This window comes from Macaca thibetana, chromosome 4 (assembly GCF_024542745.1).
Source record: "Macaca thibetana thibetana isolate TM-01 chromosome 4, ASM2454274v1, whole genome shotgun sequence".
In the NCBI taxonomy this organism is placed as follows: domain Eukaryota; kingdom Metazoa; phylum Chordata; class Mammalia; order Primates; family Cercopithecidae; genus Macaca; species Macaca thibetana.
Genome location: NC_065581.1, coordinates 141,989,584 through 142,017,280, shown reverse-complemented (window position 1 = coordinate 142,017,280; position 27,697 = coordinate 141,989,584). Strand labels below are relative to the sequence as shown.

The 27,697-nt window shown below is 33.4% G+C and overlaps 1 protein-coding gene across 20 annotated transcripts in view; it reads right to left on the bottom strand.

The window, feature by feature from the left end:
* Nucleotides 1-27,697, bottom strand: part of TRDN (triadin) — a 407,680-nt gene that overhangs the window by 100,718 nt on the left and 279,265 nt on the right. For all 20 annotated transcript variants that reach the window (XM_050788685.1, XM_050788686.1, XM_050788691.1 and 17 more), the window contains 2 exons: nt 20,536-20,586; nt 14,741-14,791 (listed from right to left, as the gene is read on the bottom strand). In XM_050788685.1, coding sequence (XP_050644642.1) covers nt 14,741-14,791; nt 20,536-20,586 — 102 coding nt within the window. The remainder of the gene's footprint in view (nt 1-14,740; nt 14,792-20,535; nt 20,587-27,697) is intronic.

Below are 27,697 nucleotides of genomic sequence, written 5' to 3'. Positions count from 1 at the left end.
TCCAAATATTGCAAATTTAAAAATTAATAAAAATTGCTCAGAAGAAAAATGTCATAAATTTTCCTAATTTGATCAACTTAAGTAATTTTTTTGGACTACTATACATTTAATTCATGGGGCTCCACCTGGTGGTTAATATAATTATTGTTTTCCCAGTATTTCTATTAGTATTAATTTTATAAAATAAATCAATTTTACTTAAATTTAATATAATAATATAAACAATCAGTGAAATGGAGTATCTTGTTCTCTTATTGTCCTGGGACAGTGTCTTTTGTCCAGAAATTCTGCATTCTAAAAACACCAGTATAAAATAAATTCATAGCTTCTTTAAACTATTCAAGTAATATTTATAGCCCCACCCTAATGATAGATACTTGCCTATATTTTAATGTTGCCAGCCTATCCTCTTATTTAACCAACTTTGCTTAGGCTTTATAGTTATCTGTTCTTGGTATAGAGTCTTCTTTTGATTAATGGAAGAGTTCTGGTACTTTATACTTTTCCTCCCTTCAAACAGCAGAAAAACTGACGTCATAGTTGGAATACCTAGTGAGCATAAACTATGTATAAGGGATAATGCTACCAGTTTTATTTGGGTTTTAGCCTAGCCATGTCTCATTTTCTGTAGTTATAATTTAAAAGCTAAGTTGTTTAACTGCAGAATTGTATATAATAAAGAATGTCATAGGCTTGTACATCCTACTCCCTATAATACTTGAAAGCACTCAGTATGCAAGTATGGAATGCAAGTAGTATTGGTGCTATTAATGCACTCTGACACTCTTTGGCACATATTTCTCCCCTTTTTTTGACACATTCACTTAGCTTGTAGATATACCCTATTTTAATGTTTTCTATGTGCCACAGTATTATAGAAAATTTTGTTATTGTCTGTAACCACTCTTTAGATTTTAAGCTCCATTAGTGCAAGAACTGTGTTTTATTACTCAAATATCAGCACTGGGTGAAATATCTGACATGTGGTATATGATCAACGAATATTGTTGAAGGAATGAATGAGTGAAATAAATGGAATATATAGAAAGACTAAAGGTCCCTGTTGGGTATCCATAGTCCTAGAAGAAATTGATTCATCTTGTGCCTCTAGAACTAGAGATAAAAGTTCAATGTCGCATAGCTGTTGCATTTACATTTTATTTCAGAAACTTAAAAAAATAAGTGATGTCTTTATGTTTCCAATGATAGCAAATACGGCCTCCAATAATTCAATGATACCTTCAATTGTTGGGTTTCCTGATGCTATGTTTTGTCTCAGTCAGTTTAGGCTAAAGTTAATTCCTACTTAGTCTACAATAACACAATTCTCTCTTTTGATGGTGAGTTCTGATGAGATTTTGGCTTCTTTGGAAAGGAAACAACTTTTTTTTTTCTCCAACAGTTCTGTCTTTATTGAATCTACGCTAGGTCAACAGTACAGTTTAAACTTTCAAGCAAATTAGCACAATTCTAGTAATAAGAATTATTTTTTCTGGGGTACTTATTATGGCTCAAGTGCTGGTCAATTGTTAACTTGTGTTATTCCGTTATTTTATGAAGTACATGCTATTTTAATCCCCATTTGGTAGATGAAGTGACTGAAGCTTACAGTTCATTCAGCTGCTAAGTGGCAGAATTATGATTCCATTTTCCCTACCTATTTCCCTTCACCCAGGTCATATCCCAAGGTCTGGATAGAATGATCTTGGTCTCCTTCTTAGTTCTGTTTCTGAAGTATGGCTAATTTTGAATATTTGGATTTCTTAGAAACAAATTACTGCAAATTTAAATCTTTTTTTCCAAGGACACAGTTCATTAGCATTTTGCTCATCAAGAATAGGTATCTATTTGAAACAGTTTTGCTTCCCACTCTGCACACAGCTCTCACTCCTGTCAATCACATTGTTATTGCAATCTTGAAATGAAATCTTCTCGGACTTAATGTGTGTCTAACGATCTTTTGGAAAAATTGGGGAGTATATTTTTATCAACTATGGATACAATACAACCAGAACCAACTTCGGTCTTGTACACAGAATTTTGTATGCATTCTTATGAAAAGATGCTATCTAATGTGTAGCTATGGGCCCTCTTTCTAGAATAGAATTACTGGCTTTAGTGTTATGTGAACAGTAATGCTAAAGATGACCTAGGAAAAGTTTTGTTGGTGTATGAAGAGTCAGTTTTTGGGTTCTATAATCTGACTTTAAAAGCAAGCCCATTTCCTAAGTTCTGTGACCTTGGGCATTACGTAAAACCTCAAGTCTTTATTCTGCCATTGCTAAAATGGAGAAAATAATGTTGTAAAATTGATGTGAGAGTTTGGAGTGATGTGTATAAAGAGCTTAGCTATTTTTAAATTATGCTCATAAACTCAAATTGCATGATCTTTCAAAGTAATTTTCTTTTTTTTTTTAAACAGAATTGGGACTTTGCCCTTGAATATTCGAGGCAGGAATTGATATGTGAGAAATAGGCAACGGATTTTCTAAGTTGAACAACTCTTTTATTAGGCTACTCGATTTTTAAGAACTCAGTGCACTTATTTTGTAGATGGTATTTCTACTGACAGTAAAGTATTTTTTGAGCCATATGAGATTGCAGTTTCTAACCAGGATTTATTTCAAGCCATATAAAAACAACTATATATATATTTACATATGTGTGTATATATATATAAACTTTGTCTATATATGAAGCTCAATAAAAAGTTATAATGAGATGCTTCTGGAAACTAAGGACAGTTGTTAGTTAATACTGGCCATTGGGACCGTGAGTTCAGAGAGGCGGCAGGCAAGCATTTATTTTTCATTCCATCTTCACTGTTTAATTTTTTTCTACCACTAATTACTATTGTAGAATAATAACATATCTAATTTCTGTAAACATTTGCCACTGAAGCCTTTCATTTTGGGCTACACGTACAAGCATTGCGGAAATATGGAACCAAGAAGGCCCCATGCTAAGTTGTTGAGGCAGGCAGCCTGCCATTTCCTGTGCAGACTTTTCCAGGCTGTTGATTTCATTTGTGAAATGTAAATTGCTAATGGGCCTGGGGAAGGGAGCTTCATTAGTGATTTTTCAATGTTATCAATAGTATTTTTAAGTAGAATAAGCAAACCAAAACTTCAGCATGCAAGTGCTTAAGTCAGAAGGGCAGCAGTGGAGACCAACTCTGTTTAGGAGTCTCTGCTTTGTCTTCATAAAATGAAAAGAAACACATTTACTCAATATATAAATCCCAAGAATCTGCATTCTTTTCAGAATGCCTCTATTTTAAGTACTTTGCAAGGCAAAAGCTAAATATCATTGATTTTTTTCTCATTTTTTTTTTATTATCACAGTTGCTTCTTTAGCACATAGGTATCTTACATGTGCAATAAAATAAAATAATAATTATTATTATTTTGCACCAATGACACTTTGCATTTGCCACATGGTAATCTCTAAGGTAAGTATATTATATATGTCATCTATATTTTATTTATATAATATTAAACATTCATTTGTTTATTAGCTCTCTAACCCCAATAGCATATAAACTTAATGAGTCATGGGATGAATTTTTATTTTCCCTAATACATGACAGTGTTTAGACTGTTCTTTGCACAGAAGAGAGATCAACAAATATTTGTTGAAAAAATGGACAAATTTCACAATCCTTACATACCACTCCTATGTGGTAAATGTTATTATTAGACTCAATTTACAGATAGCAATACTGAGACTTAATAATATGTTTAATAATATGTAAATATACTTAATAATATGTTTAAATATCCCTAGTAAGTGCCAAAACTGGGATTCAAATTCTGTTTTCAAAGTTTTAAGCTCTTAAACACACTTCTAAAACTAAAGTTGCTACAGATAGAATTGAAAGCTTTGAAGCACTGAATACATGAAAACTATATGGCACACCACATTCTACTTCTTATAAGTTGTCCGTCTATATTATCTATGTTGTGTTATCTACACAAATTACTAATAGTCATTAGGATTATAATTAACATATACAATATAGTCACAGAGGTTTCTACTTTTTTCAAGCCAGTCTTTAAATCATAATCATATTATATAGTTTCCTATGTTGAGCTGGTAAAACTAAGCAGTCTGAGCACTGATAGAAAATGAATAACTCTCTCACACACTCCTGGAGTAGTATTCAATGTTTAATGACATGGGAAGATGTTATATTTAAAAGCAGTTCACAAAACCTACTTCTGTAAAATATATAAAGGAACATTAGCAGTGTTATCGCTGGTCAACCATAGGTGAGTTTTAGTATGAGGGGGTTTGGAAAACATGGTGGCTAAGGACATAGGTCTAAAATCAGACTGCCAGACACCAGTTCTGGATGGCAACTGTGTGACCTGGGCAAGTAACTCTCAGTGCTTCCATTTTCACGTTAATGAAAACAGGATTGCTGTGAAAATTAAACACTACACGTGAAGTACTTAGAATGGTGCCAGGTACAAAGCAAATGGTGGATGTCAACCATTTCATTAATATGTTAAACTACTTTTCTCACACTTTTATAACACAATTTTAAATACAATATGGATTTTAAAATAAAAAGAATTTTATTTGTTACAAGCAACATTCATACATTTATTCCAAATCCATGGATTTTCCATCATTTGAACCTTTTTTTATTCAGGATCTACTGAATATTTTGACTTTGATGAAAACCTGCTACTATTACTACTACTACCTGCTATTACTACTATTACTACTACAACTACACAACTACTACACACAAAGACACACAATTTCACAACTTTGTTGTTGTCCTAACTATATTATTTAAAAGAAAATGTGATGCAATGTCCGTGTGCCTGTACACACACACACTCACGCTCTTCTACATTCTGTTTTCTGCACGAGGAAGTATTTCATGGAATATAGAAATACTGTCACTCCAAATAGCTTGACTTCAATATTTCAGATATGGGATAACCCTCCCTAAATAAGTCTTAAGAGGAATGCTTATTTTGCAAATATTCAGTCTGCTGTTCTGGATGGTATCTGATTTCTTCTGCTGCAGACACATTGCTTTGTGGTCCAGATAAATATAACTGCGAAAAAGACAAGATTTGACTGCCTTTGAGTTTGATTTTGAACTTCTTCAGTTCATAGATTGTCAAAAGAAGAAATTGTTCTAACTTTGGGTGAGGTCACACAGCGAACCAACACCCAACATCTACTGCTACATAGCTTTTCATCTTATCTGGCTGTACATTTCTTTACTTCAATATTCTACTGACTGCTTAACATTTTCCTTTCTCTTATTTAGCCACATCCATATGGTCTTGACACTTCATGCATTCTCTATGCTCCCATTTTTCCTGATTATCTTTCAAAATTAGTATCATCTTTGCTCATGAATTGAGGAATCCTTCCATGCATAATAAAGAAGCAAGGTGATGATATTCTCAAGTGATAGTTCAACCTCATTCATGTCAAGGAGTTGCAGAGATCATTTTTGCCACTGCAGTTGAAGGAAAACAAACAAACAGGCAAAAGCTAACCAAGCAAACAATTCCTCAGTTTGAAATTTATTTCCTTTTCAACCAAGTAATCTAATATGTGGTCTCTGAAACTCTCCAAATTTCCATTTTCTTACCTTTTGAAATGGGAACATTATAATTATCTCAGGAATTTGTGGCTAGAATTAGACTGAATAATTTAACAAATATTTCCTGAGCATTCAAGTACTAATATTGAAATAACAGATCTCCATTGATTGGATGAAAATTTGGTCTGCCTTACTGAAGGGAGCATTGGCCAACATTTCACTTTTCCCCTGTCCCAGCTCTTTTTTCACTGTCTTGTGAGATCTTTGAAGACAGGAAATTTGTCTTTTCGTCTTTGGAGCCTCGCTGCCTAGAACAGCCACAGAACATTATGTGAACACTCAAAAATTGTTATGGATATGTAACTAAATTAAAATGCTGTTTCAAAATGACAGGGAAATCAAAATGCTAACTTCATTTTTAGGGTGTTTAAATCAAAATATGAAGCAGAATCCCTGTCTCACAATCCAAAACACTTACATGTGTGGAAAAACACATTAGAACTGACCCACCAGACACTGAACCCTGGTGCACATTATCTTCAGATATTTATATTTAATTTGTCTGTCTGATAAAACTATTCAGAGTGGCTACATGAACTAATTTATTTATTGCTAGTTATTTCAGGAAGCAAAAGCCTCAAACTACTGACATCAGTGCTTTTTCCATAACACATAGGCACACACAGAAGCACACCTCCACACACGCATGTTCTCTGTCTCTCTCTGTCTGTCTCTGTCTCTCTCACACACCTCTCAGACCCATTAAGTCAACAACAGAAACAAAACAAAAGCAATTATGCTTGATAAGTTTCTGTAGGTGTAGTTTTAAAATGACTCCAGTTTGTAATGCAGGTGCTTAAGTCATGACTCAATGCTTTATGCCTGAGTCCTGATTCTGCAATCCTTCCTTGGCAACATTCCCATAGGAGTTTGATGCTCACAGAAAAGCTTTGCTGAGTGGATATTAAAAACACAAAATGGGCCACAGGGTATTCTCTCTTTGCAGCACAGAATAAATGTATACATTGTCCCTGCCTTATTCTGTCATCATTTCATTTTCATTGTCTTTTGTCTTTTGTATATGCTAAATGCAATGTACCACGCTTCTGATAGTGTCACTCTGCTTTTATCTGTTCTTTCTTTTATGCCTACTTATATGTGCCTCATTATTCTTTCCTTCCCTGAAGCTTCCCAATGTGAAGAGTGGGCATTTAAATAGGTAAGATATAATTGGAGGTGGCTGCATGCATTTGTAGGTCCTGCAGAAACTGTCAGAACCAGGCCCTGTGTTGTTATTTGAAGATGGCAGATGGCAGGTTGGAAATATTTCAACTAATGAACCTGCTGACTTTAAACCATTCAATGGGTTCGGAAAGTTGTGCAAAAGCCTCTTATCAAGGTAAATAGGCAGGCATTCCTTAGTTCTCCTTTACTGAGGGGAAGTCACTAGACTCTTGCTTGTTTTTCTGGGTACCAGTATTGATTTTCTTGAATTTGAAGTAAGAATAATAAATTAAGTAGATAGAAGGTCATAGGTTTAAGTATGAATCATCTTATATCTTGTTCAAAAATGTAAAAATAATAGATGACTTACAGTAGAAATAATATATTTTTTAAAATGTTAATAGACAGAAGTCAGGTGTGTGGTGCATGCTTACAATTACAGGTACTCAGGAGGCTGAGGGAGGAGGATCTCTTGAGACCAGGAGTTTGATGCCAGCCTGAGCAACAGAGCAAGACCTCATCTCTTAAAAAAAAAAAAAATCCCTTCAAGGAGAGAAGCATATTAGAACATATGCATAAAATAGCTTGGAGTGATAAGAAGGGTTGCAGTGCGATAGTAACCCATTCTTTCATTCAATTCTGCCTTTTTAATGAGGGCTGACATTTAAAAAATACCCAGGAAGGAATATTGGAGCTCTATGCTTAGACTTGCACGTGTATTTCACATACACACAGCTGTACACATATTGTTGTTGTATATTAACATTTAGGATGAAGAAAATAAAAATTCTCAGTGCTTGGATACAGTACTTTTGTAAAGCCAGTGCTTGCAGAGAAAATCCTGGCCCCCTCAACTACTTTTGAAAATAATACATGACCTCTTTCCATCCTATCAACTTGACATTTTGGCATAAGGGACATAACGAGAAATGTGTCAGGTTGGAAATTCCTGCCTAAAGTGAAAGTGCTACTGTTATGGGTCCACTTTTCACTTTCACAATTCTTCAGAAAATGACTAATCATGGTTTTTAAAGGCATCTTCTAAGATTTTATTCTTTAGAATCTTGATGGGTCTTTTTTTTATTAATCAACAGATTATCTGTAACCTTCCTCCATTCCTAGCAAACACAATAAAATTATTACAAAGACAAAAATTTTGACTATGAGTTAGGATTAAGTTTTGCTAATATATTCCAATATTGAAAAAAAAGAAAAATAAGATTATTTTTAGTGGTTATTAAATCTGATAGCTAAGTAGCTAATTCAGCATAAAAATCTTGGACAATCATTTGGTCTTTGGGCATCAGTTTCTTCACTGTTAACATGATAGTCGTAATATTTCTCCCTAAAATACTTCAGGGCAGAATTAAATCGCACTAAGAATTTGTATTAGAGACTAGGCACCAAAAAACTCAGAAAAAGGAAAAAAAAATTAAAATACTAAACCAAATATTCTAGACTCAGTATTAGACTATGGAAATGTTTTACCGTAAGTTCTAATATTTTGTAGAGGACGACAATGACATGAGTGAAGATGACATATGTGAATTGCAATACTATTGGAACATTTTAAACATTTAGAGTAGTGAATAAAATATATATAGATTAATTTAATCTTCTTAGAGTTATCATTTTCAAAAGACAAAATACATCCCTGTTATATCAGTTTAAACAGAATCAGAACACTGAAGACTTTGAAACTGGAATTTTTGGGACAAAACTCAAGCTTTTTATGTTAATCACTGGACACTGGAATATCTGTGATCTCTAGATGTAGCAAGACAAAAACATTGGTTAAGTTTGCTATGGCATATGTTGAATCAACTTATTTTGAAAGGTGCCTTTTGGGGTAAGTCTCTGAGACCAACTGTCTTGATACTTTCTCAAAAAAGCAGATGACACAACACATACTCCTTCGATAAATCATTGAGTTTTCCCCTGCAGGTTTGTGTCTGCATTAATCAATATTAAAATAGTGCTTATAGAACCAACATTGGACCTTTGCAATGAGTCATAAAAACTAGTGACAACAGAACATGCAAAATTACCAGTTTCTGTAAAATAAATAGCAGAGAGAGTGATTACTAGTATTGGAATTCAAGTTTGTTGGTTATACTCATGTTAAGAAGAAGGTTTAGGGTTCCTCAATTTTGAGACTTAACTTTACTCTCTACTAACTTTATTTCTCTTACCCTTGGCTCTTTCCATAAGAAATCTCACCCATGCATGGCATGCCCACATCTTCAAATTCAGAATACAAGCTCACAAGTGTATCTCCAACCCCAATATTTTTTCTGATACACCCAGATAGCCAGCTTCCAGTTCTAAATTTCTATTAGAGTGTCCTAACAATACCTCAAATTCAGCATGGAGTAAACCAGATGTATAATCTTATATTCTAAGCATGTTCTTTTCTAGTATCCCATCTCAAAGTTCTATCTCACCTCAGTGTAGCATCTTATTTTGATTGAATCTGGCTTCTAATATGTTGAAGCAATTTTGAAATGTATTTCAACTTTTTAAAATATTATCAAGTCCATGACATTGAATTCTGAGTATATTAATATTTTTCTTAATGTCACCCAAATTTTCTTATAGACATACACCTATTATTAATGTTTGGTTTACATAAATGTCTCGTAAAAACTTTATGTAGTTTAGAGAGATTTCAGCTATTGTTTCTCTATCATCTGTTTGAACTGAACTGTGTCATAGAAATAAATTGTTAGTCCACACTATAAATTAACTAAGAAGTACTGATTACAAATATCACCCACATTTTTCAGTGATCATAAATTTATTATTTGGTCATTTGTTCAATTAGCTATTTTTAAAATAAATAGAAACTGGCAAACTTTAAATTTCAAGTGCTTGCTTTCCTTTTAAAAATAAAATCTGCAGATTTTCAAAATATCAGTTATTTTTCTTTGTTCATTATATGCATTGCAATATATTTTTCCAATGTGTGGCTAATCTTACTCTTCTGGATTTGCTCTCTTTGTGTCTTAAGAAATTCTACTGTAACCAAAAGCTATATATATTTTCTCCTCTATTTTTCTGAATGTTTGAAGTTTGTCTTCTACCATCAAGTCTTGAAGATGTCTTAAATTTCTTTTTGCCCAAATATGAAAGCGGAATTTAAAATTTTTCCTACATGAGAAGCAAGTGTGGTTTTCCATTTATTGTCTCAATGATACATTTGTCATCTAATGTATTGTCTTACATTTAGGGCTTCATTTCTGGGCTCACTGTTATATTCTCTCAGTGTGCTTTACTATACCAGTACTATTTCCATATCATTTTAATTAAAGCAATTCTATAAAAAATAACTATATTTGGTCAGGCAATTCCACCTTATTATTTTTCAAAAAAGTATTTTCTTATTTTTGTCCTTTCAAATTTAAAGACATCTAAGAAAACATTTTTTTCCACTCTAAAAATACTGTTGATATTTTTTATATGAATCATATGAATTTATACATTACTTTAGAGGGAAATGGTCACTTCCAGATAGGAAAAGGAAATATTGCTTCATTTACTCAAGCCTTTAAAAATGGATTTCAAACTTTTTTCACTATTTTTTACATGAAAATGTCATCAATATTTACCTACATTTATTCTTTGTAACAGAATTTGTTTCTGAATTTGTTTGTGAATAGGGTACCCTGAACTAATAAATTTTTGAATTATTCATCACTTATGTTTAGGAATGCTAAATATTAATTTTCATAAGATGATCTTGTATTCAGATGTTTTGCTAATTTCTCTTATTCATACTAATATTTTGTTTGTGAGTAAACTTGGAATATTTATGAAGATAACTTTTCTGCAAATACAACAACTTTGATTATCCTTTTTCAATTCTTATACCTTTTCTCCATTGATACTATATTTGATACAATGTTGAAATCAGGATGACACTTTTAGTGTGTTTTATATTTAATATTTAAACATAAGTACATATGTATAATTTGCTATGTTATATAAATGCATATATGTGATCATATTACACATATTCATGCACATTGATTTTTGCGTTGTTTTGTTTAGTCAAAATCATTTTAAAATTCTTGTATCAACCTAGTCTAAATCAACCTAGTTTAAATCACTCCATATTGTCCATATTTTCTCCATACTATTATAATAATCTTCAGACATATAGAAAGGCATATAATGGCAGAAAACCCTGACTAGCCAACACAACTTGTTCTTCATTCCTTCTCTCACCCAGAATCCCTTGCAGTTAAATGTATCAGGAGCCTAAATCTTCCCTGGTGGCAAGGGGATGGGACTGATGCATGCCACCTGGCACACATGCCCTCACACTCTCTCCTCCTTATTGCTGGCTGCAATGCCGATGCATAGGCAGAACTTGGAACCACGTGCTGAAGATGGCAGAGGCAGCCTCAAATGACCACACACCCCCAACCAACACCAACATCCACCTGAAAACCTATCTTATTAACTTTTTTCATATGATTTGGAATTTCGGGTTGTATGTCAGCCTGAGTACTGCATTATTGTGGTCGTTGCCGTTTCTGTTTCTTTTTTTTTCCTATGGATTGTGATTGTGTGTCCTTCCTTTGACCCCAATCTTTCACTGGGCCTCTAGTCCCAAGTATACTTTAATGGCTCCAAAACTTGGCTCATAGTGTCAGTAGGGATATTACTGAACAAGTAAGTCTCTCTTCCAATACGTGACTTGCTTCAGGTCCTAGATGAGGGGCTGAGTTTATTTTCTCCACTTTCCTGAGTCTGCGCTTTCCTATTAACTGTAGCGCCAGAGAACTATTCACAGCAAATGTTTTTCACCTTCTTTTCTTGAATGGGGGTTCCACTTCAGTACCGGGTTAACTGCAATGAGACTTGTGCAACATCCCTGCTTATTCCAATGAACATTATTGCCTTATGTGATCCTGGTCAGCAATTCTGTTTAAAGATCCAGAGCCCAGCACCCCTACAGCTTCTTTCCAGCTTACTACCTTGTTTTCACTCTGTTTTTCAACCAATTAAATGTTTCCCTCTTGTTTGCATATGGTTATGGCTTTTAAAATTTATCCATCTATATTTTATCTTTCATTTTAAAGACTGAAGATGAAAAGAGCCTTCAAATCTTGAACATGCACTTCCATTTTCCTGGAAAATGACAGTTAAAAGGCCAGAGTCCTTGTCTCCACTACATGATTACTGAATCAGAATCTCTGGTCATGAGTCCTGACATTTTTATTTTAATTCAATAGGAGAGTTTAGTGCATAAGCAGATTTAAGAGCATAAATTAGAACATGGTTCTACCTTTACTCAAAGAAGAATATGCTGTGGCTATTTAAGTATTATAGGATTAACACATAATAGATTAATTTCTCATTTAATTGTGCATGATATTGTCATATTATGTCTGATGCTCTTTTAATGAAACGTTTTAAGGAGCTCTCTAATTGCTAAAAGAAGAAGTGTTAAACCTTTAACCAAAAAAACTTTCTTTTAAAGTTAATTCCTGTTACTAAAGATTTATTTGAGATGTGACTGTTCCAATATGTGTGAGATGGTACTCATCCCCTTTAATGAAAGAAAGCCTAATGAGATAACACCTCCTACAGGTGAAAGTTAAAGTCGCTTTGCATGATATGACTACACTTTGCTGATAAAATCTCCAGGAGTTGTCGTTCACATTCAGCATCACAGGTCTGAATTTTGGCTGCTCATTTGGAACAAAAAAATAATAAGAAATTCAATGCACAAAACTTTAGAGCATCATTAATATTCTGGCAAATTATCTGGGAGAGATCATTGTCACTCTAAATGGGAAAAATTAAAATGACTAATTAAAATCCTGACAGTAATTTAAGGGCTCAATTTCTAAAATAATAATAATAATAATAATAAAATGAGATTTAAAATAATTATTCTGGTGATTACATTTAATTATCTTTTTGTACAAACCATTGTCTAGTCATAGTCCTCACTAAAAATTAGGAAGAAAATGGTACATTGAAGTAAAACTGAGGATTTAGCTAATGTATCTTCTTCAATATGTTATACGTTGCCCCTGTCCCCATCACTAATATCTCTAACCATGAACCGGCTGGTGCTAGATCTGACCACCTGGTATGGGATTATGAAAAGAAGATATTTGGAAGAGTAGAAGAAGATTCTTGAGAATATATTTCCAGACATCAGATACTAAAATAAACAAAAACTAAACTTTTAAAATAAAAATATAGATAGATAAATAATATTCCTGTCTGCACCTTTTAAAAATATTTCCACCTTGTATTGGCAAAAGAAATATAGCATCATTGTGTGATTAAATTACTTAATGATATCTAACCATTTCAACTTACATTGCTATATAATATCCAAGTCAACCAACAGTAAGATAATGTTAAAGAAACCTAGAATTTATTTAAGATGAATTAATGTTTCAGTAAGTTCAGGATATTTTTCTTACCTTTCTCAATTAATTTAAACTTTGAATACTAAAATATAGCACTATTTTTCTGCCTGTTGGACATTTAACATAACATATATGAATCCTCTTGCAAAGCAAAATATACTAGTTTACATCTTATGCCAAAATAACACAATAGTGTATAGCAATAAAGTAACTACCATAAAAGCTGATAAAAAAAAGTTTTAGTTATAATAACACATTTCTAAAAGAAGGCATAAGTGCCTTAATAGGTTTGAAGCCATGTTGTCTTAATTATTATTTTTTAATTAGGTACATATGAAGTTGAGAAAAAGATAATGTTGTGTTCTTACATTTCATTAAATAACAGTTATGTTTATTTTAACATTAATTGAAAAATTAGGAAAGTATGACTTAAGGCTATAGTTTTATACATTGCTACACTCACTAATGGGGGTTCTCCATGCATCCTTCATTCCTCTTACTGATCTGTCAGGTTTCCTCTCCCACTGATCTCCATACCACTTCCAACCCCAATCCATGCCTATGTAAACTCACCAGAAATCCTTCTCTTATCAATAAAATAATCTCAGTAAGATGAAAATGTTACCGCTAAGCCCCTCTACTAAGTGTGGTCAATATTTTACAGGGAAACGGGCTCTTCTTCTAACATTCACAATAGTAAGTATATTACATGGTTTTTATAATTTCAGTGACTCATTAATATGGGCACAATGGAAAATTTTTAATGTTTACTTTGACACCAAGAAATATTAGACAACTCTGAGCACAATGCCATGTCCACAGAATATACTTGGATTAGTTAGAAATTTAATGTTTTACATTGAATTTGGCAAGTTTGTTTGTGTTTTAGGGGACATAATTTGATGTACGGCATATCAGAATCTATCTTACTTCAAGCCTATCACAACGGAAAGGCTAGAGATGCACCACAGCACATTAGAAAAAGCACAGTGCTTGATTTAGGAGATTGAAGTTCTAATGCTGTCTCCACTACAAACTATAACTTTGAAAAAGGTCTTGACTATTCAGGCTGTAAGACAAGAGGATTGGACTACAGTTTCTAAGTTCCTCCTAGCTATATGATATGTTTAGGATTCTATTATACATGAACTTACAGAATCAAAGGATTTCACTGAGAATTTTTTACTATTTCATTTTATCTTAAATCTTTGGTTTCCATGGCTATTCCTAAGATCCCCCTTTGGATATTTATACAATGTAGATTCCTCCATTTCACTACAGACCCATGGAGTCAGAATAGTGTGAGACTTTTTAAAATTTTTGCAGTATTTCTGATGCAGCTACACTTTCTTTTTTATTCCATAGAACAATTTAGAATTTAATGATGGCATATAAATATTTTTTCTTTTGCTTAAAAACATATGAAGGCAAACTAAAGCTATGGTTTTGAGACCCTGAAAATGAAGTGATTTATTACTTTGTTGCAAATAACTTAATATGCAAAAGGCAGATCAATGTGGCTTCGCATTTCTTTGTATAATATTACCTTTTTCCTTTAGGGAAGCTGGAACTTTCTCTTCTTTCCCTTTAATAGGTTCTGAAAAGAAACATCGAACATTTATTTGAAGCCAAGACAAAGAGATTTTCAGATATCTATATAATGAAGTCAGTAAGCTGAAAATATCAGTAAGCTGAAAGTAAGTAGAAATTTTATAATGCACTTTAAAAATGATTTTCTCATATAGAAACAAATAAACATCAGTATAGACTACAATAAGCCATAAACTGATCATTTTTCCTTAGCACAAACATGTTGTTCAACAAGTTATAATCTACTTGTTGATTCAAGAGAATGAGTATTTGGATGGATAGGACCTTATTTATCTGTAATTTTAAAAAAATCACATGACTTCAGCATCCAGAAGTCTTCCAAAACTGTTTAATCGGCACAGAACCAGTTTATTTCTTTTAGCCCACATTGTGTCAAAAAAATAAACAACAAAATAGAAAATCCTGCACATATCACGTATGTAGTGGTGTTTCAGTCTTCAGACTCAAGTTAAACTTCAAGAATGAGACTAAAACAAAATTTGAGAGACAATTTCACCTAGCAGACAATTTTATCTATAAACTTTTAAAGTCTTCAAAATGAAGGCCTTGGTTGAAGTAACGCAAATAAAACTTTACTTATTCTACCACCTTCCAAACATATCTTCAGTGTGATTCAGACCATATCATGGGCTCCAGACATATATATGAGCAATGCCTTGAATATCATTATAATTAACAGTCTAATAAAAGATAAAACATAAACACATTTTATTCTTCCTCTGCAACATTAACGCTCAATATACATTTTATGGACGAAAATGAGTTTTAATACAATTATAAGGGAAAGAAAGAGATCTATCCTTTCAGTCCCTTTTTCTATTCCCACCATATGATTTGGGTGAAAATACAGAGACTATGATGGTGGTGCTTGTAAATGGAGATGCCACTGTAGTAATCACTTAGAATTAACACTGTCCAGATAGTTTTGGATGTATTAAGAATTGATTTTGAGGTTTCATTAAAAGAACTGTATCTTTCACAGCAAAATTTTCTTGTTGGGTAAGCTGTAGCTTTAGATATCCATAAGCAAGTAGAACTTTTTTAAAAATGTATTTTGTGGCAAATAAATGTTCATGTTGCTATTTATGGTGCTATGTATAAATAGGGCTATTTTTTTTCATATACTTCAGCATATGAAGATGAAATCAAGAGCCATGAATTGAACAAACACACTGGGAAGCTTCATTAACTGTTTTTCAAGCTGATGGTGGTAATTTGCTGCTCTTGTACTTCCTGGCTAAGCCAAAAGGATTAATGTGTTGTGAAATGAGAAGTGGTAGTGGAAACAGACTCCCAGTGGGGCGGGAGAGTGCAATGCTTTGAGTCTCAGAATTCAAGATTCAGCATGTTGATCTAAATGGGTGAGTGTGTATGTTTGTGTGAGGGTTTAGTAGTTATAAAATACAGGACCTAGAGTGACAGCCCACAGAACTACATTGATTTTGGTGGAGAGAGAAGGAAAGGGTGGAGTAACAGATACACTTTTATAGGACATTCAAAGATTGTAAACCCATTACCTTAAGCTTTGGAGAATGATCTCAGAAAATAAAAGTGATTTCTATTTCCAAGTTTGCTACTGGCAAGATGCCTTCTGTTCCTAGGCTGAGTCATCACTTGCACTGACTTTCCTACAGATCATTTATTCTCAGCATCTGTTTTGTCCTCAGGGGCTTTTGTCCCAATTTAGGAAGTCCACAGACCTCTCTGAGCAATCTCTAACTACTCAAGGAAGTGAGTAGGATATTAAATCCGACAAAAAATGAAGAGAGTATTACATGGAAACCCTGTACTTCTTCACTAGGAAGGAGAGATACGTCAGTGGTTTGAGTCAACTCTTAAGCCACTTTTCAACTTATCTATCTTGTTTGTCAAAAGCAGAATATTGGAAAACATTTTTTAAAATATGGTAGTTTCTTCGTGTGTGTCCAAGAGCCTATAGGATGATTTATGGTTCTTGGTGATCAGGGCCTATAAAGTGTTTAATGGTGCTAGGATATAAAGTGGAACTCGCTCAAAATTATTGAGGTAAGAAGATTGTGATGGAAAAACAATTCCCTAAGGAATAGGAAAATCGTTTCAGATTTGCCACTGCCTTACACTGCCCCCAGAGACAAAGGCAGTAAGGAGGAATTGGGTGAGTATCCATGATGACGTACAGCATGGTTGGGGAGCAGTTTCAAAGTCCTCACACAACTTACCCCAACCTTAATTCTAGCTTGGAATTGTTGGGTGGAAATGTCTACAAAAAACATGTTGAGGACAAATTGAAGTTGGGGGATCATAAGTTGCATAGTCCTGAGCATAGTTAAAGAAGATCAGTTCTGTCGAGATTCCTCTCCCATTATATCCAAACATACACAGACGTGGGACACAAAACTAGTCAATAATTCTGAAGCCCAATTGCATTACTCCAACAACAGAGAAACCTAAAGGTGCTATCATCGTGTTCTCAGAGGAGGAGAAATTACTTAACTACTGTGTTGCCTGTTTGGATTCAGTTTGCTCTTTCTCAGTCTGTAGGTGAATCTGCCGTACTCAGATATGTTAGGCCAGGAGTTAGAAACAAGTTATCTGGGATAAGGTTGAATGCCACAAGGAGGATAACCAATATCATTGGTCACTAACAGGATTTTCTGTGTTTTGGATGGTCAAGACCTCACATGCAAGACTATGCCCTTGTGGGTGTGTTGAAAAGGCTTAAGTGAGTCCACTGGTCCAGGAAAGTCAATAACTGAACCAGCAACAAAAGTAGCAAGACATATCATTCTCCTGTTTTTTTTTTTTTTTCCTTTGAAACAGTCATCCCTAGAACTCTCAATATTTCCTTACATAAAGACAAAAGCCTAATAATGTATCTCTGAATGCCTAATTGACTCATGGTTGTCACAGCTCTGATCAATGTGGCTCCAAATGATTTCCTTGTAATAATGCTGGTTTTAAACTTGAAATATCATTTTAAAATGAATTTGGATGTACACATGCAAGTAATGTATGAGTAACAGGCAAATGTGGACAACCTCTTAGTGGTTTAATAGAAGTAGCTGACAAAATACAACTCTAATAAAATAAGTGAATTTTTAGCAAGTGAAATTTCTGCATTCTGATTCTGCCACAGCTTAGCAGCAGGCTTCAAAGAGACTCTCCAAAAACAATAACATGGCAGATGCTTTTAAAGTCCCTAAAATCTTATAGGAAATATTAAAATTTTCTCTTTGATTCTTAGTAATGATAAATTATATTCAGAAAAAAATAAAATTCTTCTAAAACAGTATTCAACTTAAATATAACAAAGGCATTTTGGGGACATTAATGCAGTTTGAATTAAAAAGTAGATATATTTTATATCATCCTAAATCAATAATCATATGCTATAAACCTTCATATACATTATTTTCTAGTGATTAAAATTTTAGAGAAAATAGTAGATAATTTTACATTGAACAAAAAATTTTCAGTAAGGAATTTCAATTGTAAAATTATCTACTATGTTCTCTAAAATTTGAAATCACTAGAAAATTATGTATATAAGTTTTGCAGCATATGATTATTGATTTAGGATGATATAAAATACACAATTGCAACAATATTAGAAGTTACAAGAGCCTACTTAATGAAGTGGTCAGTGTGGATTTATTTCCTCCAGGTAATGCTTTCCAGGAAAGATTTTAACAATCATTCTTCCAACTAGTTTAAACTTTGGCACATGTGAAGATGTTAAGTAATAGTTAAAAGTTTTGATAATTATCATTGCCCAAAGTGAAGCGTTGGAGTTAAGCCCCCAACTTTTCTTTTGAGCTGCTTTCATAGTGAACAATAACATGTGTTTCAAATATTCCTGTGATATAAATGCAGACTAAAATAAAGACATTAATGCCCCCCAAATCTCTTCCACATGACAATGGAAGAAGAAAATACTTAGATTTTACAAATGTTAATTGCAAATTATATATGTATATCTTTTCCTGGTAGTATGTTTTCATGACACTTTTGGTTTTCACGTAATCAAGGACGCTGTTTTTATTGATTTTCGTATTACATGAGAGTGGAGGCTGGGAAGGGAACTGTCCCAAAATACAGGTAATCACTAAAGAAAAATAGATTAAGCCCATCTGTGAGAATTAAGTGTAGTTACTCCAATAGCAGAAGAACTAAGACTATTTTTCATAGTTTATGTCCAATGCATCCATGCCAAATAGATTTTTTGTGTGTTTTTATAAGATCTACACTCAAAGCAAAAGTGCTTTTGTGAATACAAATATAAGACCCCTATTCTAAGGTGCAAGTAGTGTCTGTGTTAAAAAGAAAAAATAGAATTTAAAGTGGGGCAGAGATGACTTTGACTCTTACCTTTCCCTATTACCCACAGTGTGACACTGAGTAACTTATATTGCTAGACCTCACATTCCTTGTTCATAAAAATTGAGGTAGCCAGTACATTTTGCTGAAACAAATATGTTAATTAGGTATCAAGGTGCCTGGCAAAGAGTAGATGCACCACTTTTGGCCTTCCTCCAAACAATTCCCACACCTTTACCAGGCTAACTCTTCATCTCCTCATTTACATTTCATTTTATTTCTTCAGGAAAAAAATTCCTGGTCACATAAAATTGATCAGAATCTCCTATTACACCCTCTCATAGCATCCTGGATACCTCCTAATTAATTCATGGTCCAATTAATTAGGATACCTCCTAATTAATAATAACATAATTGTTATAATTTTAATTATGTTTTTAATACTGTAACTTCTCAGAGAATATAGCCTATGCTTTTCTTGCACCCTTCGTGTCTAGTGAGTATCTGATTTAATTACTGCATATTAGATGCATAATACTTATTGAATATAGCACTGATCAGTCCACACAAAAAATTAAGGTGAATGATATCAGATCTTGATGTTTAAATAGATGAATTTTAGTTAATTTATTATATATACATATATAACACACATATATAATAAATTATATATTATAGTACATATATATAACACATATACGTACTATAGAATACATTATAAATATTACAAGTGTGTTAATTCAGAGGAGAGGGGAGTCATTGAAGGCTGAAATAGGTAGAGAAGGCTTGATGCTTTATGTGGACATTATTCTTAGGATCAGGTTAAATATTTACATAGGCAAAGAGGAAAGCAGTTAGTCCACTCAGGAGATAGAAGGTTCAAATTTTAATTAAGAATTTCATGCTTTTTCATAGAAATACAGAGTGTGACAAGACTAAAGCAGGCAGAATATGCCTCAGAGCATTTGAAAATATCAGAATGCAGAGGTCTAATTACCAAATCTTACTTCCTGTTTGTAGCTTTACCATTTTTGCTGTCATCATCATCTCCAGTGTTTACCAAGCACTTGGGATATATTATGCACTAAATATATATTTTAGGACTAGAAAGGAGAGAATCAGAGAATTTGGGGACAAGTGCTTCTTAATATTCTTTACTTCCCTTCTATATTTTTTACCTTTTTCACTAAAAAATCCTTTTTAAATTTTTCTTTCTTTTCTTTTTGGGAACTGTAATCAGAGCAATTCCTGGGTAACAGTGAGAAGAAATAATTTTAGGGACAAATACATAAATACAAGTTTTTAAAAATATGCGGGTGACCTCTGCAGTTCTGGTTTACATATTTGCAAAGGGGATGCTGTTAATGTACAATGTTCTCAATAATATATATTTCCTAATACATTTGTACTATCATATTAAATTAACTCTGTTACCTTTATCTTTCAGAACTGAAGAAGTTTTCCCAGATTTTTCTTTTCTAATTTCTGCAAGAGAGATCATAGGAAGAAAAGGTTACAAAGAATAATAGAGAAAAAAATGCAAGTTTCTTCATGTGTTTTGTGTACTGAGGCTTAAAGATCACAGGGCATCTGAGTTGATATTCACAATGCAGATATCTCCAGGCATATTTTGTCTATAAGACATTGGACTAAATATGAAAACAATAGAAAATAAGCCCATGAACTACTATCCACAAGTACAGACTATGCCATATATATTTTAAAAGGTACAAGTAAACTGACCTGGGCTTTGAAGAAGAAAGATATGGTAAAAATGATAGCTAATGTTGTGTACTTACTATGTGTCACGCAATGTTCTCTACCAATTTCTCATTCAGTTCTCTCAACTCCATGAGGTATGTAGGTTCTGTTATTATTCCTGCTTTTCACATAAATTAACTAACTTTCCAAGATCTTTAAATAGGAGACCTGGGATTTGAACCACTATATTGATGCTCTCAAGAACATAAGTGCTGGCTCCAGTAGTTGCATAATGGACTCAGTAAAGGATGTAAAAAAGCATGTAGTGCTGAGGCAGAACTTGACAAGGGAAATAAATTAGACCTGCAAACATGAAATGGAAAGTAATACACATTTTAGAGAAACAGACAGAGAATAGGAGACCTGGACAGGACAGATCTATCAGTTTTCTGTGCAGGCCATTTACAACCAACAGAAGTGGAGGTGATGCTGTGTGACTTCCAAGGCTAAATCACAAAACGTCATGCAGTATTCATCTGCGAACCTAGTGACACTTGCTTTGGGAAATGCAGCTGCCATGTGAGTAATCTAATTAACACTACCATGCTAGAGAGGCTACATCTAGGCAGTCCAACTCACGGCCCCAGCTGAGCTCCCAGACAACAGCTAGTATCAACTGCCAACCCTCTGAGAGAGCCATCCTTCACATCCAGGAGTCAGTGATTTTACGTGACTGCAGCCCAGCTGGACATCTGACTGCAATCATATGAGATAATCAAGTGAAAACGGCCTACTGTATCCTCCTGAAGTCCTGACCTACTAAATGATGAACAAAATGAAATCAGCTGTTGTTTTACATCACTAAGTTTTGAAATGACTTATATCTAGAAATAGTTGTGAAAAAGTAGTTAACCAACAAACAGCAAAAATTTGAATCTGTGATAAGTACTCCAGTAAAGTTATACAGATAATAGGGAAAAAAATTATTAATTCTAATTTTTAAATTGGGGAAGGTTTTCACTGAGAATATGCCTTTTAGGTTTAGGCTTATAAATTGGGTAGAATTTCATTGGCCAGGAAATGCCATTTTAATTGCATAACTGTAAGTAGGTGTATTCAGTTTTTTGGGGTTTTTTGTTGTTGTTGTTCGTTTGTTTGTTTGTTTTTGTCTTCCTTTGTCGCCAGGCTGGAGTGCAGTGGTGTGATCTCGGCTCATTGAAATCCCAGGTTCAAGTGATTCTCCTGCCTCAGCCTCCCGAGTAGCTGGGATTACAGGCACCCACCAGCACTCCTGGCTAATTTTTGTATTTTTAGTAGAGACAGGTTTTCACCATGTTGGCAAGGCTGATCCCAAACTCCTGACCTCAAGTGATCTGCCCGCCTTGGTCTCCTAAAGTGCTGGGCGTGAACCACCATGTCGAGCCATGTACTAGGGTTTTTTATTTTGTTTTTTAAACTGAGAATGATTCCTAGAGTTCTTACTTGGTTTACAATAGGATAATTTTCCCTCACCTGAGATACAAAATGTAAAAGGAGAGGTCTTTGGAGGAAGATATTATTTCTGTTTTGAATGTATTGTGTCTCATATGTTGACAAGACACCCAAAAAGGAAACATCCAGCCAGCAGTTGGAAAGAACAGGTGAAGTGCAGATCATTTACAGGTACTACAGGGCAACCTACAGTATTGTTTATGAATGAAAACTATCAATATAACTAGTAGCATTTTTTTAAAGGCCCCAAATTAATCTTATTTGCTTTGTTCACACAGATTGACTTGACTTATTAAGCAAACTAATTATATAAAAGCAAAATAAACCAGAAAGTGAACAATTATTTTCTTAATAATATGTGACAGGTGAAAACACACTCACATACAAAGACTAGTGTTCTCAGCTGTTTGTTTTTTTTTTTTTTTTTCTTTACCAACATGTTTTAAATCCAATCTCATATAATTTGTCTATATTGATATATCATTTATGTATTGGTAGTGATAGCCTTAATTTTATACATTTTGATGTGCTATTGTCAGACCTTTAAAAATTTAAAATACAGATTATGATCAAAATAGCTATAGACATCAAGCTTTAAATAATCTGAGATAAAAAGTATTCATTTTGAAAATAATACTCAATAACAATGCATCCAGGAATTTTTCAATTTAAGTTATAGGCCTGAGTATATTTAACCAAAAATAAATAGCAAAGAGCTTTTACTTTTAATATATTGTAGAATATAAAAGGTATATATGTGTTTCCTTTTCCTTCTGCAAGAATTCTTAAAAAAAAAAAAAAAGAGGCTCATGAAAAAGACAAGACAAAAGGCTGAAATAATGGAAAGTCTCATAACAGAGTATCCTCTGTATCCTCAGCCCTAGAGTTCTTTCCTGACACAAGCATAAACATTTTGAATCCAAACTACAAGTGTTCATCTGTTTAAAGGAAACAGTAGTAATTATTAATACCATGGATCTGCCTATTATTTATTATTGATTGCTCTGAATGACCAAGTATAAATTCAGTTTTATCATTAGTGACATTTAATGAGGATGTTAATAAAAATATTTTGTTGGTGCTTTCTAACATAGCTAGACCAAATAAAGAAAGTGAATTTGGAAAGTGTAAACAAAATTACCATGCAATTAAGATCCCCTGGTTCTATAAAGAATCAAATCCAAAATTCTTAATCTTTCTTACCCAGCTTGCTCTACTGAAGTGCTCAGAAACATAACTTAAAAACTGTCTCTCTCTTTCTCTTTTGTAGATGTAAGATGCTTGCTGATCTGAGATACTTTTTTTCACAAACATAATGAATAAAACCAACGTACCAAACTTTTTGGGCTTTTCTTCTGATGGAAAGAATAATTATAAAGAACCACCTGACAAGCTTTATCTGAAAGTGCAACGATATCTGATAATTTCCCAGAGTGTAACTTATAATGTACATCATCACACAGCATTAAAAAAGTAAAATTGTCTCATAACATCTTTTGGTTGCTTCCTAACATGATACTGCACTGTTCCTAAAGTTATCTAATAGTGATTAATTGCATGATTGTTTTCATAGTTAATATGTGAATCCCTTACATGAATGTCTCTTTGTTTTATTTTAATTCGAATGCAATTTTGATAAGCCAGGATATTTTAGGGAAGATATTTTATAATATTTTCAATCTACTACAAACTCCAACATATAAAATTTATAAGTAAATACAGAGACATAATTTTCAAGTCGCCTAAATGGTTTAAAATACTGTGTTTATAATTATCATGAAGGAAATAATAATATATTGATGCTTTATGTAACAGTAATTTTGAATTCTTCTGAAACATATAACAGACTAATTTTACTGGAGACACTGTTCATTAACTTTGTAATTAGAGATAACTTGGTCAGGACACCATCTTTAACTTTGTATAATGATACATTTAACTGTTCTGTATTCTATGGGCTAAAGAACTTGGTACCTCTATTTTTTTAACATTTTACTTATTTTTCCTGAATATGTGTTTTAAAATCCTTACAGCATTTCCAGTTGAATTATATCTATACATGGCTATGTTTTTAAACTTGGAAACTTCATTTTATTTATTTCATAGTCTTTGTGTTTTATTTAAAAAGAATAAAATTTTGCAACCTATGTAATCCTCTATCTCTAACTGGACAAACCAATTCAAAAGCATAATATAACATTTTCTTGAATGACATCTGAACAGTGTTGTCAGTACGTGAAGACTATGGGAAGATCTTCCTCAAGAAATTGTAAATAAGGGAAATTAGACTATTCTCTCAAATTTAAGTTATATATTTAACAGATTGGGGGGATGGAGAATAAATGAATTCCAAAAGCATCAACTAGAAAATACTATATAACACTTTGTAAATACTTCTTTGAAGAGCTTCCTTCAATTACACTTGTATACTCTAGACAAGCTGGGCTGTATCGGCATGTTAAAATGGTGACATATACAATGGCATAAGAAGGCAAAATAACAGTCTTATGCAGTAGTCTTAGTATTCTAGTCTTTTTGATAAGCCCTTCCTTATATTAGTATAGTTCTTCAAATTACCTTAGCTGAGTGACTTCTCTTGAAACAATCTGAATATCCTTTTTCTTTGACTAAATTCTGGTTCAATTTCATAATTACTTGGTTTTGAGGCTGTGTAGCTTGGCTGCAAGCATTGAATATTCATATATACACACTTTGATATTCTGATCCTTATGCGCCTTAATAATCTGACTACTAATCAAAATTGGTAGGGTGCACTTTAGTTCATCTCTATCCAGCTCTTTCAGAAAGATCAGCAGTATGTAAAGATACAAAAACATAAAATTAGCCCTCCTTTATTTGATAAGAAATTAGATATGCATTCTGTTAACTTCTATTTTAATGTTGGGTAGATGAGATGAACTAGGATATCTTAGCGACAGGGTTAGCTACTGAACCACTAAAGAAGACTTTTTCAAAGAAAACTTTATTAGTCATGAAATTTTTCTAGTGGAGTTTCGTCATTTTAAGATGTCAAAGTTTCCGTGTTTAAATTAAGATAATAACTTTATTACAATAATGTAATTTCCTTGAGGGCAGGGCTCAAGGAAATTCTGGTATCCACGTATAATGATGAAGCATTATTTTGTGTAGTTAGGCATTTTTAACATAAGATCGCTTTAACTTCTCACTTGTCTCCAATGAGGTAGGTGTTATCCATAATTTTATAGATCTTTTACCTGAAGCTAAGAGGTAAATAACTTGCCCAAGGTCACAGCTAGTAAATTACCAATGGAAAATTTGAATCCAGGCTATGAGATGACAAAGTTAGTGTTAAACTGCTACACTATGCCTCTGGGAGCTTCCTGGATTATAGAGTAGATATCACCACAAATTGTCCCTAAAAGCGAACAGGGTGTACATTTGAATCACCAGATAACATCAATGTTCTTTATGATTGCCAGCCTGCCACAGTCTTGTAAACAATATATCTGAAGCAGGAACTAGGTAGTCTAACACATACTAGAAATTCCACAACTATTTGTTGAATGAGTTAATAAATTTGCTAAATTTTGTGCCAATCACATTTTATCAGGAAACTTCTCGTCAAATCTTTACACAGTAGCCTGATCATCATTATAAGCATCTTTCATGATTAGCTATTTTCCAATTCGTAATCCTAGTCTGGCAAAAATGTCAAATACAATGAAATGGCCAATATCTGATAGTTTTCCTGGACAAAAAATGAAAATTATGTATATTTAAATCTAATGTTTACCTCACATTTTATTTTTTTGTTGTCTAAGAAATTTTGAGTGACTTTCCAAAGTTCAGTAATCTCATACACATATTTACACATTTATGACCATTTATTTTTTTGTAATAACCTCTGATAATCCATTCATTTAAGATATAATACATTCTTTATTTCTATAACAATATTATTCATTATACATATTCTATATTGTCTTTTGAAATTTTTAAAATAGAAATCCTGTCCTAAAACACATTTATGTGGGATCTCAAGAATCATTATCGGCCGGGCGCGGTGGCTCAAGCCTGTAATCCCAGCACTTTGGGAGGCCGAGGCGGGTGGATCACGAGGTCAGGAGATCGAGACTATCCTGGCTAACATGGTGAAACCCCGTCTCTAATAAAAATACAAAAAAAAAAACTAGCCGGGCGTGGTGGCGGGCGCCTGTAGTCTCCGCTACTTGGGAGGCTGAGGCGGGAGAATGACGTGAACCCGGGAGGTGGAGCTTGCAGTGAGCCGAGATCACGCCACTGCACTCCAGCCTGGGAGACACAGCGAGACTCCGTCTCAAAAAAAAAAAAAAAAAAAAGAATCATTATCATTGTAGTGTAACTGTTCAAAATGAAACTTAATTTATAAAATGACATATATTGAAGAGTTGAAGAAATATAATTGAATATAAGAAAAAATGTTAACTGAATAATTATTAATATAATCAAAATAAAGGAGACTTTTAATGTATCTTTCTGCTACTCATTGTATAGAATTTCAAAATATACTTCAAAATTAACTTAGTGAACTGGACTAATTCTTCAAGATTTCCATGCACTTAAAAAAATTAATAGACCTTAATTTTTGAAGCAGATTTATGATTACAGCAAAACTAATCAGAAAGTGCAGAGTTCCTGTACATTCTTTCTGTAACAATCTGAATGTGTCCCTTCAAAATTCATATGTTGAAATCCTACTCCCAATGTGATGGTATTAGGAGGTGGCACCTCTGTGAGATAATTAGGTCATCAGCGTGGAACCCTCATTAATAAAATTAGTGGCCTTAGAAAAATAAAAGGAACCCCAGAGAGCTCTCTTGCCCTCTTTTTGTATGTCAGGATACAAAAAGACAGCAGTCTGCAATCCAGAAGAGGGCTCTCACAGCACATCACCGTTCTAGCAGCCTGATTTGTGAGAAATAAATTTTTGTTGTTTGTAAGCCACCCAGTCTATGGCAGTTTGTTATAGCAGCCCAAACTAAGACACCCTCTTCAAGCACACTTAGGCTCTATCACCATCAGTATCCCTCAAGAGTGTGGTACATTTATTACGATCCAAGAAGCAATATTGATACATCATTATCAACCAAAGTCCATAGTTTACACTAGGGTTCACTCTTAGTTTTATACTTCTTATAGATTTTGACAAAAGTATAATGACACGTATCTGCCATTGCAGTTTCATTCAGAATAATTTCATTATCCTAAAAATTCTCTGTGCTCCACCTATTCACCCTTCTCTTCTCCCCAAACCCTAGTAACCACTGAGTTTTTAACTTTCCCCACAGTTTTGCCTTTTCCAAAATATTATACAGTTGTAATTATACAACATGTTGACTCTTCACATTGTCATATTTCACTTAGAAATATAATTTAAGGTTCT